The following is a 20,439-nucleotide window of genomic DNA, read 5'->3' as shown; positions in this document are numbered from 1 at the left end:
GGCACATGTAGGGTGTGTGTTGAGAGCCATGGCCCTCCACATCAGTAGACAACACTCCATGGATCCCCATAGATGTTCAAAGATTGCTTAAGAATCACCCACTGGATGAGGAAGATGCACCTAGTTCACCTTTGCCTAGACAACCCCAAAGATTTACCATGCACTTAACAAATGACCCAAGACTTGTATGTTGATGTGGCATCACTTACATCATCATCTTAGCTCTTACATATGGTCTACAAGCATCTTCGACTTACTTGGAGACCCATGAGGTAACTTGTGTGCCCTCACAACCATTGGGAGCACCACAGGTCTATTATGTGGAGAACGAGGGGCCAAACCCTTGTCCATTACTTTTGGAAGTCCAACTCATCATTTTGGCACTTACAGACTTCATTGGGCCTCTTAGAGAGGGCTACATTGGCACATGTAGGGTGTGTGTTGAGAGCCATGGGCCTCCACATCAGTAGACAACACTCCATGGATCCCCGTAGATGTTCAAAGATTGCTTAAGATTCACCCACTGGACGAGGAAGATGCACCTAGTTCACCTTTGCCTAGACAACCCCAAAGATTTACCATGCACTTAACAAATGACCTAGGACTTGTATGTTGATGTGGCATCACTTACATCATCATCTGAGCCCTTACAGATGGTCTACAAGCATCTTCGACTTACTTGGAGACCCATGAGGTCACTTGTGTGCCCTCACAACCATTGGGAGCACCACAGGTTTATTATGTGGAGAACAAGGGGCCAACCCCTTGTCCATTACTTTTGGAAGTCCAACTCATCATTTTGGCACTTATAGACTTCATCAGGCCTCTTAGGGAGCCCAACGACATGCATTATTGATCATTCGACCTCTTGGGCATGAACAATTAGTTGACAAGATATTTGTCGTAGTTGACAGTCACTAAATATGCCCATTTCATGGCAATAAGAAAAACAGACACAACTAAGCAAATTGTGGATGTGTTTTGCAAAATCATTTACAAACTACATGGGTTTCCAAAGGTCATTGTCAGTGATAGAGAAGCAAAATTTGAAGGCAATTTTCGGAAGCATTTCTGCCACCAAGCAAGAATATCTCTCAACATGAGTTTGGCTTATCACCCCCACACAGATGGTCAAACTGAAGTTATAAAAAAATGTTTGGAAACATATCTTCGTTGTTTTGCCACTGCCAAACAAAATAAATGGTCTCAGTGGCTACACCTAGTAGAATGGTGGTATAATACCACCTACCACATGTCGGCTAAAATGACACCTTTCCAAGCCCTTTATGGCTATGAACCATCTAGATGGAAGGATTTTGCACTATTCAATTCTATGGTACAAGTAGTAAAAGACCACTTAGATAAAAACCAAAGAATTATTAACTTGCTAAAAGAAAATCAAATAGTGGCGCGTAATAGAATGAAACAACAAGTCTATCAACATCGCACAGAAGGAGAGTTTAAAGAAGGAGATTGGGTCTTTGTTAGGCTTCAACCCTATAAGCAATTATCGTTAAAACAACACGGGAAAAATAAATTATCGCCTAAATATTATGGCCCATACCAAATAATCAAAAAAATAAGTAGCGTGGCTGAAGCTACCACACAACTGTCGAATCCCCAACACGTTCCATGTATCAAGTCTCAAAAAAGTACTGAGGCAAAATCAAATAGCTCAAACAAAGATACATGAGACTGATGAAGAAGGAAGAACCATCTTGGAACCTGAAGATATACTCGCTACCAGAGAGAAGGTATTACGGTCCAAGACTATTAAGGAGTACCTCATCAAATGGAAGAAACTACTAGAGGAGGACTTGTCATGGGATACAAAGTGTTTCCTTTAGCAACACCGGACATTACCCATGCTTTAAGGAAAAAGCATCTTTAAGGGGAAGACAATGTTATCAATTAAAAATTCATAACTAAATATATATATTAAAATAATAATTTTTAGAATAATAAACAAATACATAAATATCAATTAATAAATTATTAAATAAATTAAATTAGGGTAAAACTATTTGATTAATATTGAATAGACATCAGTCCCAAGGGACGTGCTTTTTGGCTCATGGCCAGTCAAGTCCTATAAAAGGAGCACCGCCATAGTCATGTAATATCATCCATTAATTGAATAAGAATTTATATATATGATTATATTATCAAATGTCTCTGAGCATATTGACAAAGAGTGAACAATTAACTTGTTCCATCAATCTTACATGTGGGACAATGCAAAGTTTATGAGTTGGGACCTCAGAGTATTATTCTTGAGAATAAGGGAAAATTGTGTTCTGCTCTGAATGTAAAACCTAAACTAAATTTTTTGGATTGCAACTAAACACTATCAAAAATTAATTCAACATCCACACAAAATATTCTTCATCATCTATGCATCTAGCTCGCATGTAAAAAAACGTCATGCATGACCATGCATCATTCATAGCTCATGCAATGCAATAAAAATAGTTGCAAGCATTTATGGAGGAAATACAAACATCCTTAAAGACCATTGTGAAGTTGCACTCCATTGTCAAGTCAAGCATAATATGACCTTATCACTAGGGAATCATAACCCCACTAATCATTGGTTTCTCAGGTAGAGTCACTTGACAATGATGGGATTCTACAACAATTATAAGAGATCGTAAAGAAAGGACACATCCAATCGGGCACCTCACCATATGGCCACCCGTATTTGCTTGTGCCAAAAAAACAACCATGGCACATGTAAATTGACCATCGCAAAATCAATAAAATGAAAACAAAGAATTGATACCCAAATCCTCAAATTGATACTTGTTATAAGAAATAAAAATAATTTCCAAAATCAGTCTCAAGTCTAGCTACTACCAAGTCTCAATAAACCATCAAGATTGTTGGAAATAGTACCAAGGAGAGGTGTTAATAAGGCATTTATCCCTTTTAGCCTAATAGACACATTAATAACTTTTGTCTTGGTGACATTTATGAGTTAAATTAATGCCATGGGTGGAAAAGGTACTTAAAAGTGTTGTACCATGTATTTTTTCTAATATTAAAGTCACTTGTACTTTATAAAATGTCTTTAAGTGTAAAGTACATAGTGCACTTTTTTAATATTAAAGTGAGGTGAAAAATCACTTTTATGAGAAAAATAAAAAAAAGTATAGAACGTGAAATAGGTACTAGGAGGCTTTTAAGTAATGGGGCCAATGTGTGAGGGGGGCCAATTGAGAGAGTTAATATCAACCACACATCTTGAGATTTGGAGATTAAATCTCATCCATTGGATCATAGGTTTAGGGATTCAATTTTTTCCAAGGAGACAAAAGAGGAATGTAGGATTTTAATATATATATTTAGTTATGAATTTTTAATTGATAACATTGCCTTCCCCTTAAAGATGCTTTGTCCTTAAAGCATGGGTAATGCCGAGTGTTGCTAAAGGAAACACTCGGTATCCCATGACGAGTCCTCGTATGGTAGTTTCTTCCATTTGATGAGGTACTCCTTAATATTCTTGGACCGTAATACCTTCTCTCTGGTAGCGAGTATATCTTTAGGTTCCAAGATGGTTCTTCCTTCTTCATCAGTCTCAGGTATCTTTGTTTGAGCTATTTGATTTTGCCTCAGTACTTTTTTGAGACTTGATACATGGAACGTGTTGTGGATTCGACAGTTGTGTGGTAGCTTCAGCCACGCTACTTATTTTTTTGATTATTTGGTATGGGCCATAATATTTAGGCGATAATTTATTTTTCCCGTGTTGTTTTAACGATAATTGCTTATAGGGTTGAAGCCTAACAAAGACCCAATCTCCTTCTTTAAACTCTTTTTCTATGCAATGTTGATCGACTTGTTGTTTCATTCTATTACGCGCCACTATTTGATTTTCTTTTAGCAAGTTAATAATTCTTTGGTTTTTCTCTAAGTGGTCTTTTACTACTTGTACCATAGAATTGAATAGTGCAAAATCCTTCCATTTGGATGGTTCATAGCCATAAAGGGCTTGGAAAGGTGTCATTTTAGCTGACATGTGGTAGGTGGTATTATACCACCATTCTACCAGGTGTAGCCACTGAGACCATTCATTTTGTTTGGCAGTGGCGAAACAACGAAGATATGTTTCCAAACATTTTTTTATAACTTCAGTTTGACCATCTGTGTGGGGGTGATAAGCCAAACTCATGTTGAGAGATATTCTTGCTTGGTGGCAGAAATGCTTCCAAAAATTGCCTTCAAATTTTGCTTCTCTATCACTGACAATGGCCTTTGGAAACCCATGTAGTTTGTAAATGATTTTGAAAAGCACATCCACAATTTGCTTAGTTGTGTCTGTTTTTCTTATTGCCATGAAATGGGCATATTTAGTGACTATGTCGTCTACGACAAATATCTTGCAACTAATTGTTCATGACAGGCTCAGTTGTTGACAGGGCACAGACTCGATAATTGTGCATTGCCTTTATGAACTGTTCCCATGAAGTGATGGACTCACCACACTTGCCTCACTACTGGTTGTGAGTCTCCCACCATGCTTTTTGAGTTAGAAACATTTTTGTGGGCACAAGCTTGATATGCATGGTCATAGGTTAACTAAACGTGCACACTTCTTCAGCAATCAGTTGACATACGAATCCCAAAGGGGACTGTCAGCTACCATAACACCAAAGTTACACAATTACATTCTGATTTTGGCTATTAATGGTTTCCTAAACTATTGTCATCAAGCTATAGAAGCAATATAAAGGCTGACGTAATGTTAGTATGTTCTTGACTCTGGAATTAATATAAATCTTGACACCGTTGACTACTGCCTCGCCTTAAGGCATGTAATATAGAAGATATGGAACTCCAAGGATGAGAAGTTGTGGTGCTATTTTGTAGATTGCAAATAGACTTTTGGCACAGTACCTCAATAAAAATTATATGAAAGATTGATGGGAATGGGAGTCCCAATCGAGTGGAGAGTGGTGGTGCACACTGCACAGTATATAAGAACAGGTCAGCTCTAAAATCACAGCAAAGGAAGCACTCTGGGAGAGTTTCAGCAGTTATATAGGAGTGCTAAGCACTCAAAGAGTTCCAGCAGTGATGTAGGAGTGGAGCAAGGTTGCTGCACACCCTCCTCACTGTTCAGAGATTTCCTTAGAATGATCTCATCAGCACTTTTTGGAGATAGGCTTTGCTCCTATGCCTTAGTTGGAAAAATGACGATGTTGATATAGACAGAAAAGCAGTGATTGGGATTTTGTGTTTTCTTTTCACCTGTTAGTTTAATACTGCTGCACTATGTTTTATGAGGTAAACCAAATGTTTATACATTCCTGGCTGATGCACATTAAGAAAACTGCATTCTTTCTGCAAGATAGGTATCTTTAAATGAATGTTGCCCCTCTTCCATATCTATAAATTTATTGAGTATAATGTTCATTGGATTTATCAAGGTAAGCAAAAGTTATTTTTGAAAAGTTAACATCTCTGGTGATAGCGATGTTGTAATTCTGTTTCTTGCCATTTCACATACATAATCCATATCTAGTCCTCCTTTGTTCAGAGTTGCATCTTCCTAATGACTTTTCTCATGTTGCATTATGTTTTTCTTCTAGTTGTGCATTTGAAGATATTGCTGCCTTAAGAAATTTTAGAGTTTGTTTCATTTATGATGTATTCCTTGTCCAGTTTTTTCCACTCTTTGTTTCCTATTCCCATCTTTCTATATTTTGTATTATGTTGACTACACCTTTGTGGCTTGCTTTTCATGCCAGACAACGAGGTTAGCATTTTCGACTCTGAATTTCATAAGCAATCTTGCTAGCAGATATGTTTGGTTTCAATAGAACTGATTGCTGAAGTTGGTAATTTTTTCTGTTTACTTTCTTTGATTCAGGGATGTTCCCAGTCCTCTCACCTGTTTGTAAATAATATCACAAGTGAGGGAATTGCTGTTCATATGGAATTAGGTGAGTTACAACTTCATATGACCGATGAAGATCATGGACGCTTAAAGGAAAGTCTATTTGGTGTAGAAACAAATTCAGCATCATTGCTCAATATATCTCGTGTCAGTCTTGACTGGGGTCTTAGAGAAACAGAATCAGCTGAAGATGATAAAACTGAGCAAAGAAACTTGACGCTTGCTGTCGAAATAAGTGGCAGTGTAGCATGCTTGTCCTTAGAGAGGGTTCAATCAGTTGTATCTACATTCATGTATTTCTCAGCTCTCTTGAAGAGTATGTCTGCTATGAATAACAAAGGAAAGCGGAAGAAGGGTAGTATGAGTCAGCATGGAACGAAAGGGACAAAAGTTTTTATGCTCAACCTTGAGAGGTTCTCTGTGAAATTCTTTGGGGACCTCAGTATAGAAAATACCACCATTCTAGATCCGAAGCGAGTAAATTTTGGCAGTCAAGGTGGTGAAATGACTATCACTGAAATGGAAAAGGGAAAGCCACGTATGGCTAATGTAAAATCTACAGGTTGTGGCTGTGAAGGATTGGAGTTAAAATATATCACATCATTAGATTTCTTTCATTTTTCCTTGTGCACCAACAGAGACAAGAATGCTACACAGGTGGAACTAGAGCGAGGGAGAGTTATTTACCAGGAGTTATCTAAAGAGAAAAGATTTGCTGATGTGACGTTGATGGCTTTGCAAAATGGAAAGGTTGTTTACCAAGGCACTAATATGAATGGGGTTACTGGTTGCTCTCTTGTTAGTGCTACTGATGTTACTATCCGATGGGAACCAGATGTACATCTTGTTTTACTTGAAATTATGTTCCGTTTAGAATCTTTATTAGAGGAGCAGAAGAATCTGAGTCGTGCTTACATCAGGGATACATTTAACATTGGGGAAGACTTTCTCTGTGGGGGAACAAGAAAGAATGCAGTAGGTGATTTTCAAGATCCAGTTCGACCTGAAAAGCAATATCCTAAGGAGCTTGTTCTTGCTGTTGACATAGAGCATTTAAATCTGTCTGCTGGCCTTGCTGATGGTGTTGAGTGTTTGGTGCAAGTTCAGTCAATATTCTCAGAGGATGCTAAAATTGGGATATTACTTGAATATCTCAAAATTAGTTTTAATGATGCAACAGTTTTGAAAAGTAATCGACTACAAATTTCCCGCATCCCCACTTCTCCTGACAGTCTTGCATCAAGTCGCTCTTTTGATTCGGAAAGCAAGTCTTCAATTACATGGGATTGCATTGTCCAAGGTTCTGACATTTGTATTATTGTACCCCATAGGTTACAATTACGTGCAATAGAGGATGCTGTTGAAGATATGCTCCGAGGCTTGAAGCTAGTTATGGCTGCTAAAAAACAATCATTATCCCTCTCAAGCAAAAAGATCAAAGCATTCAAATAGTGGATTGCTAAAAGTTGGTGCTGTTAAGTTTAGTATCCGTGAGATTATTGCTGAAATTGAAGAGGAGCCAATTCAAGGTTGGCTTGATGAACATTACCGACTCATGAAAAATGAAGTCTGTGAACTTTCTGTACGGTTAAGGCTTCTAGATGAGGCTTTAAAAGATGGCTCCAGCTGTTCTGGTATTCCTGATCTCAAAGAATGTCATAACCAACGAAAAGCAGGAAAAACATCTTGAAGACACAGGGATAGATTTATCTGATCATGTGGCCATTAGAAGATTGCGGGAAAAGCTTCATGAACAATCTTTTCAATCCTATTACAAGGCTTGCCAAAAGATAGTTAATTGTGAAGGGTCTGGAGCTTGTCGGAAGGGTTTCCAGGCTGGTTTTAAGCCAAGTGTGAGCAGAAGCTCCCTTTTGTCTCTTCGTGCTTCAAATTTGGATGTAACATTGACAAAGATTGAAGGTGGCAATGCTGGCATGATTGACATGATTAGAAAGCTTGACAGTGTTAGTCCTGAGATGGGAATACCTTTCTCTAGATTGATGGGAAGGAATGTTTCCATAAATACAGGTTCACTGGTGGTTCAACTGAGAAATTATTCCTTTCCAATGCTTTCTGCATCTTTGGGTAAATGCGAGGGCAGCATAATACTTGCACAGCAGGTTTGGTTTTATCTACCAATTCTTTGTTCTTTCTTATGCTGTATTTTGTATTTTCATTTTATTTTTCATCAAGTTCAATCTAGAGATTGATTATTAATGTCTCTAACTGAAAGTTTAGGAGATAATTTAGTGCCTCGCTTCCTAGAACTTGGTCCTGATGTTTTATTAAGCAAACTTGGAAATAAAAGACTCCTTGAATTTCCCTCAAATTTTTGAATTTCCAGGGGATGACATGTACATGTTTGTTTATGACCATCTGTCATCTGAATCTGCTATTGAACTAGTTTAACTAGGATGTTATGATGTTATTTTCTGATACTGTGTAATGGTATAATAGAAAATGACATTCCTCATAGGCTTGATTTTCTGAGTGCATTGGAATATTATGTTACTCTCTGTAACTTCACACCTTCTCAGTTGGGAATCTATTGTTGAGCGAAGGATTCTCAAAGTAGAACCTAAAACATGCATGAATCCACAGCAACACAAAATCTGTGACAAGGTTCGCTGAAACTAAACCTTGAGGTTCAACGAACCTTGTAGACATAGCTCAAATCTCATAACCTCAAAAACTCAACTCAGGCTTGTAATCTATCCTTGCAGTTTCCAAGTCCATGATAGCATTTTTTATGTTTATTGAAGTTGATTTCGATTTCGATTGAGAGAAAGAGAGATGCATAACACTAAGAGCATGATGTGGTCCTCTTTTCATGTAGAATATGGTCGAATTTTAATATCCCTTTTAAAAGCATTTATCTGAATTCTATTTGATGTGTGATTCTCTCCTATTGAGCAGACATTTCTTATTGGTATTTGATGAATACATGCATTTTATTTCATTGTTTAGCTATAAACCTTTGCATACAGAGTTTTCTGTTGCAGCTATGCTTGTTAATGTCCTCCAAGAGGAGAGAGATAGAGGGAGGTTGCCTTCACTGTAGCTTTCCTTATTTAATATTCTGTTTGTTCCCTACCTCTATTTACCCCTGTACCGGGCTTGTCCTTAATTCCCATTCTTATTTGGGCTGCTCCCACCTTCCTGTTTCACATCTCAGTCTATGAGAGTTGGTTATTGGCTGAACTATCTGTTTTTCACACCAAGGAATATCGATTTTTATGTATTTTTTGGCCCTGATTTTTATTTTTTATTTTTTTTCTGTTACTGTTTTCTATATTGCATTACTACTTCCTCTTGGCATGTCTCCTCCATTTACCGTTTCTGTGGCACTCTTGTCAGTGCCTTTTAGTTTCCTTACCTATCTATTGGGCAACATTCCCCCACTATTCCCCAATCTCTGAGCCACTTTATAGATTTGTAGATTCTATGTGCCCTTCTTCCTCTCCAGGCCTCCCTAACTAATTTGATGGGAATCCATTCGCTGCCTCTGACTGCTGCTTTGTCTATATCAAATGGGTATTCTTAGTTTGCCTAGCTCTCTGGGACATAGTTCTGTTTCTGCCAAAAGTTCTTATGAGGTGCTGAATTTTACTGTTAAGAAGCCTGTAATTATGTCCTTTTTCACCCTCTCCACCTGGTTCCATCTATTTCAGGGTGTACTCAGCTCCCATAACTAATTTGATGGGAATCCATTCGCTGCCTCTGACTGCTGCTTTGTCTATATCAAATGGGTATTCTTAGTTTGCCTAGCTCTCTGGGACATAGTTCTGTTTCTGCCAAAAGTTCTTATGAGGTGCTGAATTTTACTGTTAAGAAGCCTGTAATTATGTCCTTTTTCACCCTCTCCACCTGGTTCCATCTATTTCAGGGTGTACTCAGCTCCCATATCTGACACCCATATAAGAGTTTTCGAGTTATGAGTGCTTGGAAGAGGGAGCATAGCTTATGTGAGTCCCAGATCTCCATTGTTCTTCATCTATTCTGAAGCACAAATGATCTCCATTGCTCTCCATCTATTCTGAAGTATGAATATTGCTTTCCAGCTTCCTTGGAGTCTCTTCCTTTGCCTGCTTCCCTTCTTGTTGTCTTCCAACCCAGATTCTTGTAGTTTTAAGTTATCTCAAGTGGCTTGCCAGAGAGAAAACCACTTAGTTTTGTCCATTTACATTTGTGCCCACTTCCAGGCAAAAGGATCCCAAAGCCCATAAGAGGTCCTGCAGGGTACTTACTGTTCTGGCTGTCAAGATTATATTATCAACACACAGCATAACTCTTATTATAGTTACTGTTATGTTTGCTCTCACCCAACCTTCTTGTTTATCCTTTCTTCTAGCTTGTCGATATAGAGTCCAAATAACATAGGGGAGACTGGATAATTTTTCTTCAGTCCTTGTGTCACTGTTGAAACACTGCATTAAACCTTCCATGCTTCTGATTTTAGCCTTTACCTGTCAATAAAATCTATGTATCATTGCTTTCCACTGGCATGGACCTGTTACCGCTCGAACTAGCATGGATCCTAGGAGGATATCCTAAAGGGCAACTACTAGGTCAAGGGCAACAATGGAGCAATAGCCCACTGTCACCTCAGCTAAGGATCCCTGCTCTTTACGGACTTTAACTGATGGGAGGAGACCCGATATAAAGGGGAATCACTAGATGAGTAGGTCAATGAGAGGAAAATGAGTGATTCCTAAGCCCTATTCACAAGAGAGACTCTATTGTATGGTTTGCTTGCTCGGGAAGCAAGGTGATATATTCTCTAAGAAGGGCTAAAAAGGATTCTAGAGGCTAGGGTTTGGGACTATATCTCGTAAGGATGATTCCTAGGCCTAGAAATCCTTATGGAGATTGGTCTTTGTATGATATTTGTGGAATTGGAATTGTTAGGTTGCAGGACCACACATGATTCCTAGGCCTAGAAATCCTTATGGAGAATTGGTCTTTGTATGATCTTTGTGGAATTGGAATTGTTAGGTTGCAGGACCACACGAGACCAAGTGGACCCAAAATTAGGTCAAGGAAGTGGGATTGATCACTTAAGGAGGGGCTTGACCTAATTGTGGAAGAGAAGAGGATCAATGGAAAAATCTTCTTGGAATAAAGTACAATGATCCAAGTGAGGTCACTAGCCAAGGGAAACCTAGGGCAAGAAACAATCCTTGAGGTAGGGCTTCCAATATCTTGAGATCCCACCGTCGAAATTTCGTGGAATTTAGAGGGCCTCTAGAGGAAACCCCAACGCAATAATGGGCAAGAGATCGAAGTCTTTTGATGGCTAGAAGTGAAATAATTGATGCCCTAGATGACCGATGGAGGCTAGGCCTAGAAAGAGAAGGAGAGGTGAGAGAAATAAGCTTTGAAAGTGACCACATATGGAAGGATTAGTGCCTTGTCCTTTGGGAGAGATGGAGTCAAGGAGAATTTATTGTTTGGAAACAATTCACCCAATCAAGGAGGCCTTCAAGCAACTTCGCATGGCATTTGGGCATGAGAGCAACTACTCCAATGACTTTATACTTCGGTTTGCAATATTTGATGACTTATCGAGATGTATTTACTATTTAGCACAAATTCCCTCAACCGTGTCTGTCTCTTCCCTCTGATGTTTTTCTGCCCAACAACTGCTTGTAGAAAACTGCATCCCACCAGAAAACTGCCTCTTCGCTAAAGCTGCTACGTTGCTCCCTCTGCTGCTGATTTGTGGCCTGAACTGTGCAAACCCTCTGGTGATTGGAATTGCTGCCTCTGCAGGGATTTCAAATTCCCATCTTCCTTCAGCGCTGGGTGTTCCGACTCTGTTCTTCTTGTTTCACCTGCATTTCTGATACCATGTGAAAATTCTTAAACTCAGAATCCATATTGCAACAAACTAATGTTACTTCTCCTACTTGTTAATCCATACAAGTTATTTACTGTGTTCTACGGTAAATATCGAAGTAAATATAACTACAACCTTCACTATTTAAAAATAATATGCGGAAACAAGAAATTGAACAAGAAAACGATACAACACAATGACAGTTATTTTTGAACAAATGTCCACGGAAAAACCCAATGCGGGAAAACCAGTGCAACAACTCTGAGGGTTTTATTATTAAACAATAGTTATTTTTGAATACAAACTCTGGATGCTTTGCTGGCTATCCAGTACAAAGAATATCACCCAGTAGAAGAAATTAGTGAGATTACCTCACTCTACATTGCAAGTCTCGGTTGATCTGGCAACTGAAACAATGAGTCCTTGGCTACCTTTGCACTGCCCCTACGCAATCACTGCGTGGGCCTGCATCATTGCGTCTGAGGAACTGTGTCACTTCCTCTACTAGATCGATTTGCTCTCAGGAGCCTCGACTTCAGCCCTCCCCACTCAGAGCATCGAACTCCCAGCTAAATTTCAAACTTTTGCATTGAAGACACTGCGCTGCTTTGCGTGAGCCCTTCATGGCTTTGGGTCACCCTCACTGGGCATTGTGCTGCCTCCTTTGCGTCTTTCTCTGCCTCTCTGTTGTGTACTCTTGGCTGAGGAGAAGATTCTTCAACCAAGAACTATCTCTGCCTTTCTTTGTGCGATCACCAGGAAATCACTGTGCTGCTCTAGCTTCAACAATTTGATTTGACTGATCAACTCTCTGTGTGTTCTCCAAGTGCCCATCAAGCCTTCTCTTATAATCCTCTCGCTGATCAATCAATGACCCAAATTAGATTCTAATCAATGGCTAAGATCATATTGACTTGATCTCTGCCTTCTTCTAGAAGTTACACCCATAGTTTCGATTAATACCCATTAATTATTTTAATTTCCTAAGTTTACACTTAGGGTCCCATTAAAAATAATTAATTATTTAATAAAACTGTATCCGGGCGGAATTTCCCAAAACGATTTTTGGGTATTGGAGAATGCATGTGTTTAAGCCTCCCTACAAAATTTGAGACTTAGAGCACATCCGATGCTACCAGAAATCAACAATGCTTTGATACCATGTTGATTTTTCATAGGGTCTTTTATACTGATAATTACTTCAATGATTTAGATCTTTTTCACATTCTTATTCATTATTGCATCATCAAGCAGTTACACAGAAGACATCAACAATATAATATTTACGACAATAGGATCATGAAGAGACAGCGACACAAAAAAGATGAGTTTACCTTGGAAAACCCACATGGGGGAAAAGCCCAACAACTTTTTGCTTAGAGAAATTCTTCTTTTCAACAAAAGACACATCTAGACATCTTATTCATTACAAGGTGAATCTGACCAACAAAATAAGCTTGATCAAACCTGATCCATCTACCTCCTAGTCAAGTCAAATGGCTGCCCAAGAACTTCAGTCTGGTCTGCTCTACAAGGGCATAATCTCGGCCTCGTATTGTTCCTAGAGAAGGATAGTTCTGTTGCCTTTTGATCCACAGAAATTCGGTCCTTCCATAGAGATTTGCTACCAAAGATTCGATTCTTCCATAGAATATTTCCTCAGAGATTTGGTACTTCAATTAGCCTTAGACTCATCCAATATTCTGCTTGAGATCTGTCTTGTCTCTGCCTCAGATCTGTCTTCTATCCGAGTTATATGTCAAATGTGTGAGGACAAGTGTCCTTATATAGTATATACTCATCTGTTATGCTGAATGTGTGCCATCAACACTAGGGCCGACTTGGCTTCTTGGAGCCAAAAATTCAAATAATAAAAATTCAAATTTTCCTCTTTTAAAAAAAGACATGAAGAACATGTTAAATATTTTTCTCTTTTGACAATAACATGAAGAACATTCTTTATGAATACATCAATGGCTAAAATAATTATTATGAGGACCGACCATAGCTACAAAATTCAACATCTCCCACCTAGAGTGTGTTTTGGATGTGAAGTGGTGGGGGGTAATATTCCCATATAGCATATATTAGAATGATGTCAGAGGACTTTTTGAAGCCCACAAAGCAACACCAATGTTCCTCATATTTGTTGTCACATGTTCTCTATTATGTGCCTTGGCGTGAGACAATGGTCTGTGGTGGAGTGATTTGGTCTGAAATTGGCTTGGCTGTTGGCTCTCTTTCCCATCTCCTCTGCCCATTTGTTGACTTCCATTTCCATAATCTCTTTGATTAACTTGGTGAATACTGCATTGGTCATAATGGTTCTTTTGTTTCCAAGATTTTTTTAACATTTGTTTCCCTTTAAAAAATGGGTAAGGTGAATTCTGTTGCCCAGCTATCTAAAAATCCCTCCTTGACATTTGGTTAAGTAAGGGTGAACTATGTTGGCTGACGAAATCATCTCCCTATTTCAAGTGCTTTGCTTGAAGCCCATCAATATCTTTCGCTATCCCCATTGACATTCTCATGATGCTGTCCAGCACATCCACTTTTGTGTAGACTATCCCCTCTATGCTGATTTTTGGTTGGCTCAGTGTTATGCATTTGTTATTCACATTTGTTGCTTCCATAAATCCCAGGAAGGTATTGATCTTGTCTATATCAAATCTGAAATTTTCTATATTCTCCTGTACATCTACTTTTGTCAAAACTATCCAATTTATGCTGATTTTTGTTGGGCTCAGCTCTATGCATTTGTCATTTACTTCATTTGCTGCTTCCATAAATCCTATACAGTTACTGATTTTCTCTATACCAGATCTGAAATTTTCAGTATGTTCCAACACCCCCACGTGCTAAAGCCCCCTGCCACCCCCCTGGCTGGCTGTTAGGCATGAGTTCAACAAACATGTCTTGGTCTGGTATCATCTCATCATGACATTTGCAGATCATGATGTTTTTCATTTTTCTATTCTGCTAGCTGAAATCATGATGTAATTCATCATACTCTGGCCATTTGTAAGTGTAGTATATGGCTTCTGCCAAGCATTTCAAGTGATCTAGCCTGTTGAAAAGAATGATACTGTGCACAATGCACATGTAAAATGTCATCATCAAAATGTGATCTCGTTGTTTGCATTGGTTGAATCTCTTTTCTGAATTCCTCTCTAAAGCTAGAAAGGTTGTGTACTATCTATGAAGCTTGCCATTTGGAGGCTCCCTTTTCTTTCATTAATACCTCCAACCAGCTTTATGCCTCCCTTCTCTTTGAATTTTGCCTTGTGCTCAGTAAGTGGTAAGATGTTCATTGCTTTTTAGCCCTTGTTTAAAATATAATTCTTAAGTCACCTGACACGGGGATTCGGGATTCGTAGGATTCGGGGATTCGACTGTCGGATTCGGACATGTTGGCCCCCTGGAACAGGACACGTAGGATTCGTTATATATTATTTTATTATTAAAAATATATATATATATATATATAAAATTAGATATTTCTTACACAAATTCTAATTAATGATACAAATTCATTGATTTCAAACATAGATCTTCATCTATAGCATGCATAGTACATACAAAATTCAAATACATGTCAGTGGTCACATAAATCATGATTCATAATTCATAAATGAAAGACAACTTACAACTACAAGATAGTAAGATAAAGACACTGACAACTGTAGTTTTCTCATTAAGTTATCAAATCAAAATGTGTTACATAGGTAGTGTTGGTGCAATGCCAATGGCAAATAGAAATAGAAAATATAAAACAACTACAGGTATACAAGCCTCAAGGCAATAGGTAGTCATCAATCCTTAGAGTCATCATCAGAATCAACATCAATGTCCTCATCATCATGGTCACCACTGCTCTCCTCTGCATACTCCTCCTCCCCTGTATCCATAGTTGCCTCTGCAGCTGCTGGGGTGGAGGATGACCCCTCTATGTCATCAAATCTAACAAGCTCTAGCACTGGATCATTGAGATCCATGTTGGCCAATGCAAACTCAACACTGCTGCCCAAACCCATATCATCAGGAAAGACATCCCACATCTTTGTCTTTCCCCTCAACCACTCTTCCCTCTGCCTGTAAATAAGACGAAGGTTGGTGTGCACATACACCATTGTCTCTACCCTGGATTGCTCAAGCCTGCTCTTCTTCACACTATACAGATTCCCATATGTCGCAACAAGAGGATGAAGTCACCTGAGAGAGGAGCCTCTTGGCTAACTGCTGAAGAGGAGGGCTTGTTGCCCCATGATTTGCCCACCAAGAATAGGGCTTCTTAACCCCCCTGTCTCTAATCACATCATATCCTGCAAATCGACCAGTGCCAGTGGAAAACTCTGCAAAGGCATCTTCCACCTCATCAAGCAATGCTCTATCCTGAAAAACCCGCATGAATGCATCTTTCCTCCCTTGTGAGATTTCACCATTCATGTGAGGAGGGAATTTGCGGGAAGGTCCTCCATTCAGCCACTCATGGCTGTAGTATTTTGGGTTCAATGAGTTAGCCAAACAATGTAAAGGTGTACAATTCTTGTCCCATCTGCTGACAAGAATATCCTGTATAGTATCACAGAAGGCCTCTGGTGATGTCTCATACTCGGGGCACTCACTCTGTAGAATAATGCTCCTCACAGACTCAATCATGGAATCCCATCCCTCATAAACCTCTCCTAGGATGGGTTTGTCTCTATCTGCAAATTGAAGCAAAGAAATGATAAGGTCCATGATCCGAATAATTAGATCTACCCTCTCCCACCAAGCATCATCTAGCACTGTGTCCTTCACTCTTTTAGAGGCTACCTAATCTGTCTTTCTCCAAAAAGACCAAAACTCAGAAATAACCATGGACCCAAGAGCGGTCTTGACCTCCCTCAACCTCTTCAACATCATGAATGAAGAGGAAAACCGTGTATCAATAATCTTCAACAATGATAGATTGGTGTACTCCTTGTAGATAGTGAGGGCATCTGTATGATTTTGCACAAAGTTACAGATATGTCGTGCATCCTCAATAATGTTACCAATCCAAATCACATCAGAATCAATGGATTTCAGTGCTAAGTTCAATGAATGGACAATGCAAGGTGTCCAAAAGACTTGTGGATATTTAGCTTCCACAATCATGCCAGCAACCTTGCAAATAGATGCATTATCTGTAATGATTTGCACACAAGAATCAACACCTACATCTTCAATAACTTTAATAAATAACTCACCAATAAATTGTGCATCCTTGTATTCTCCAAGTGTATCCACCGCTTTCAAGAAAACTGGACCATTCAAGGAAGACACCATGAAGTTGATGATTGGGTGTCGTGCTGGATTTGTCCATCCATCAGAAACAATGCTAACCCCAGATGTTGGCCATATTGCTACAATAGGCTCAAGCATTTTTTGCACCTATTTTTTTGCCTTCGTCAACAATGTGGTTCTCAGCTTCTTTGACCCAGGAGGCACATACCCTGATGGAGCCCCTTGAGTTAGAGCTCGACACATTTGAATAAATAGAGGTGAGCGTGCAACATTAAATGATATGAAGTTTTGATAGAAGAAGAAGGCAATGGTGAGATCAAGCTCTTCCCGTCTCTCTTTTTGGAAAATCTTGTCCACTGGACCAAGTGCAATTGCTCTTCTTTTTGCTGCTTGTCCCCCAACAGAAGTAGAACTCTCAAATGGAAATTTGGTGGTGCCTTTCCTAAAAAATGGAAGGGGGTCTTCATTCTTGGGTTTCCTTGATTTTGAAGCCACATTTTCCATACCAACATTGGACTCCTTTTCCATTTCTTTCCTCTTTTGTAAAGGAACAGTATTACAAGTTCCAATCCCACAACCCGGTAAAGCCAACAAATGGCCTTTCACACGGAAATATGTGCTTTTGAAAGCAATGTGACAAAAGTTGCATCTCCATTGCACATTGCTTCCTCCCTTCCCCTTCGTGCTTGTCCCATCCTCTCTTGTGACATATTTCCACAAGGGTTATTTTTCAATGTTGTCTTTAGGTCCTTCTCTTCCCTCAACATTACTTGTAGAAGACTCTGATGATATTGGGGGAGGAGGGGCATCTCCAATGGAGACATTCTTGTCCTTCCTTTGCCCCCTAACTGCTACCTTTGATTCAGCCATGAATACTGTAAAAGAATGAACAAAACATGCACAAATTTGTAAACAAAAAATCATATACAAACTGCTGTAATAGAATAAGAAATGCAAAAAACTGGAGCTGAAATGCACTTACCGGGTGCTTGAATCTCCTTGCTGAACACTCTACTCCTTTAGCTCCTTGCTCCAAACCCTTATCTCCTTGCCCAAAGCTCAAACAATGCAAAGACAAATGACAAACATCGTGAAACAATAAAGGAAATGCGTGCTTTTTAACTCGCGAGAGGTTGTTTTTTGGGATACGAATCCTAGCATCGTGATTCGCTGAGCATGTACGGGATTTGTACAGGATTTGTACGAATCCTATTCGGACTCGTCGAATTTGGTTTTGGGATACGAATTCCCAGCGAATTGTATCTGATTCGCGGGATTCAGATTCGCCCCGAGGTATATCAACGAATCCGGTTACTTAGTATACTTCTGATTTCTCTAGGGAAAAGTACCATGTTGCCATGAAGGTGCTATTGTCACTGTCTTGTATTTCAAGCCAATATGTTGTTGTTTTTGTCAGCTTATTTCAGATTTATGCTGGTTTGGTATTGCTCTCTTGTGATGCATGAAATCCCCGTGTGCTTTGTGGTTGTTTGATGTTTGGTTCCTTTTGGATTACATTTTGCATCCCTGAATATCTTGGATTCCCATTGCGCTGATGGGTTTCAACTAAGATTATTAAATCCTTTTCTTCGGCTATTGACCCTAAACTTTGATCCCTTTTCCATGAATAATGTATACAATTATCCAGTGTTGTTCATGATTTTTTAGGCATGGTGATTTTATTGGCCACTAAAATTGATGATTTTTTCAAAATGAAAATATCTCAATAAAATCGTAAAACTCGCCAAAAAATCGCAAGTCGATATGAAAAAATTGCTCGCCCACTATACAACGACTTAAAGGTCTTTTTGTATTTTTTTTCATTTCATTTTGCAAACAGAGGGCAAGTGAGAGAGCTAAGGAGGAGGAGAACAAATCTACAAGGGAGAAAGAGGAGAAAACCGAGGTTATTTAGGATCCCAAGCAAAACACTGATTTTGGACAAAGTTTCTTCAGCAAATCACGAATTTCAGGTACGGGCATCTAATTCAACACTATTTTTGTGTTTTTTTCTTGTTTTTTCTTGGGTTTCAGTGTCCATATATTTTCCATGATTTTTGCTTGGGTTTCTGTGTGTTTTTGTTGTGATTATTTTTTCATCGAGTGGCGAGGGTTTTTTATTGTCAAAAATTCAAAATTTTGATTGTTAATTTTATTTTTTTAGATTCTTCTTGTGCCCTAGGTTCAATCTTACATTAAGAGTTCAACAAACATGCCAAAACATTTGGACCCTCTGTGGGAATATGGTGAACCCGATTGGGGGGGGTGTTCGATATATCAAATTTGAGTTGCAAGTTGTGTGGGAAGCATATGACAGGGGGAGTATTCTGATTGAAATTCCACCTTGCACAAATTCGGGACATGAAGTAGGACTTTGCCCAGATGCAACTCCAAAAATCATCTGTAAAGCCCTCAAATCATTAGAAGATATGGAGTCAACCAAACTGAACAAGGAAGCTATGAAGACTCAAATAGCAAGGGGTGGAGTGATGGTAGGTGACCATGAGAGTGGTTCTTCTTCAACATCAACTTCTACAGTCAGCCCCACAATTCTTCATCATTTTTTGTGCCAAGAACCACAATTGGTGCTCAACCATCTATTATGTTGCTGCTAGCATGATGCTTATGGAGAGGCATCCTGTAATATCCCAAATAGATAAATAGATAAATTTCTAACAATTCCGGGATATTATAAAATGTTCTGGTAATTTTAATTTTGAAAATTTTCAACAATAGAATTTCTCACAAAATTTCAGGAATAATCGAAATGAGAAACCATGCCAATCAAGATAGAAACAAAACAATAATGGAACTCAACTTTGTATATATATATATATATAATATGTTGTTGCAACTGAAATAAATAAGAGATAGAATAAGAAGAAATGAAGCACCAATTGAGGATTGAGATAGAATAAGAAGAAATGAAGCACCAATTGAGGATTTGAATGATCCTCACTCCAACTTCAGATTTGCTATGATTTGATCTCTAGGTATTTCCGCTGAAGCTCTGTGAAATTTCTGGATGGAATTTCCTCAAGGATGCTGGGTTTCGTCCAACACAATAGTAAGCCCGAGGGTTTTCGTCCTAGGGCTTAGATGAAGTTGGGAACAATGTTGCACGAAGCGCCCCCCCCCACGGTTCCAAGCCTCGAAGCGCGTCCCGTACGGAAGTGCCTAGGAAGCTTGGCCGGAAGCGGCGCTTCCGAATTCGGAAGCGCCGCTTCAGCTTTTCTAGCCGCTTCCTGGAAATTTGGAAGCGCTGTACAGAAGCGCCGAAGCGCGATTCGTACGACGCTTCGGGCGTCGGAAGCGTGGCGCTTGGGAGGAGGAAGCGTACGCTTCTGTACACTTCCAGAAAAGCTTCCGGAAAAGTGTTTATAAAGTCGTTTTTTTCAATTTTTTTTTTAATTTTAGGTGAGTTTGCTTG

At 39.1% G+C, this 20,439-nt stretch overlaps 1 protein-coding gene across 1 annotated transcript in view; it reads left to right on the top strand.

Annotated features, from left to right (window-relative positions):
• Nucleotides 1-20,439, top strand: part of LOC149145505 (protein SABRE-like) — a 366,058-nt gene that overhangs the window by 122,402 nt on the left and 223,217 nt on the right. Inside the window, 3 exon segments of the mRNA XM_089452896.1 lie at nucleotides 5,876-7,303; nucleotides 7,305-7,547; nucleotides 7,549-8,022. Of these exon segments, the coding sequence (XP_089309022.1) occupies nucleotides 5,876-7,303; nucleotides 7,305-7,547; nucleotides 7,549-8,022 (2,145 nt within the window).

The sequence above is a fragment of the Pinus tabuliformis genome, chromosome X (assembly GCF_031772625.1).
Source record: "Pinus tabuliformis cultivar Carrire ecotype Pingquan chromosome X, CPIR1, whole genome shotgun sequence".
NCBI classification, from domain to species: Eukaryota; Viridiplantae; Streptophyta; class Pinopsida; order Pinales; family Pinaceae; genus Pinus; species Pinus tabuliformis.
Note: the sequence above shows the minus strand (reverse complement) of the source record. Positions and strands in the feature narration are given on the sequence as shown.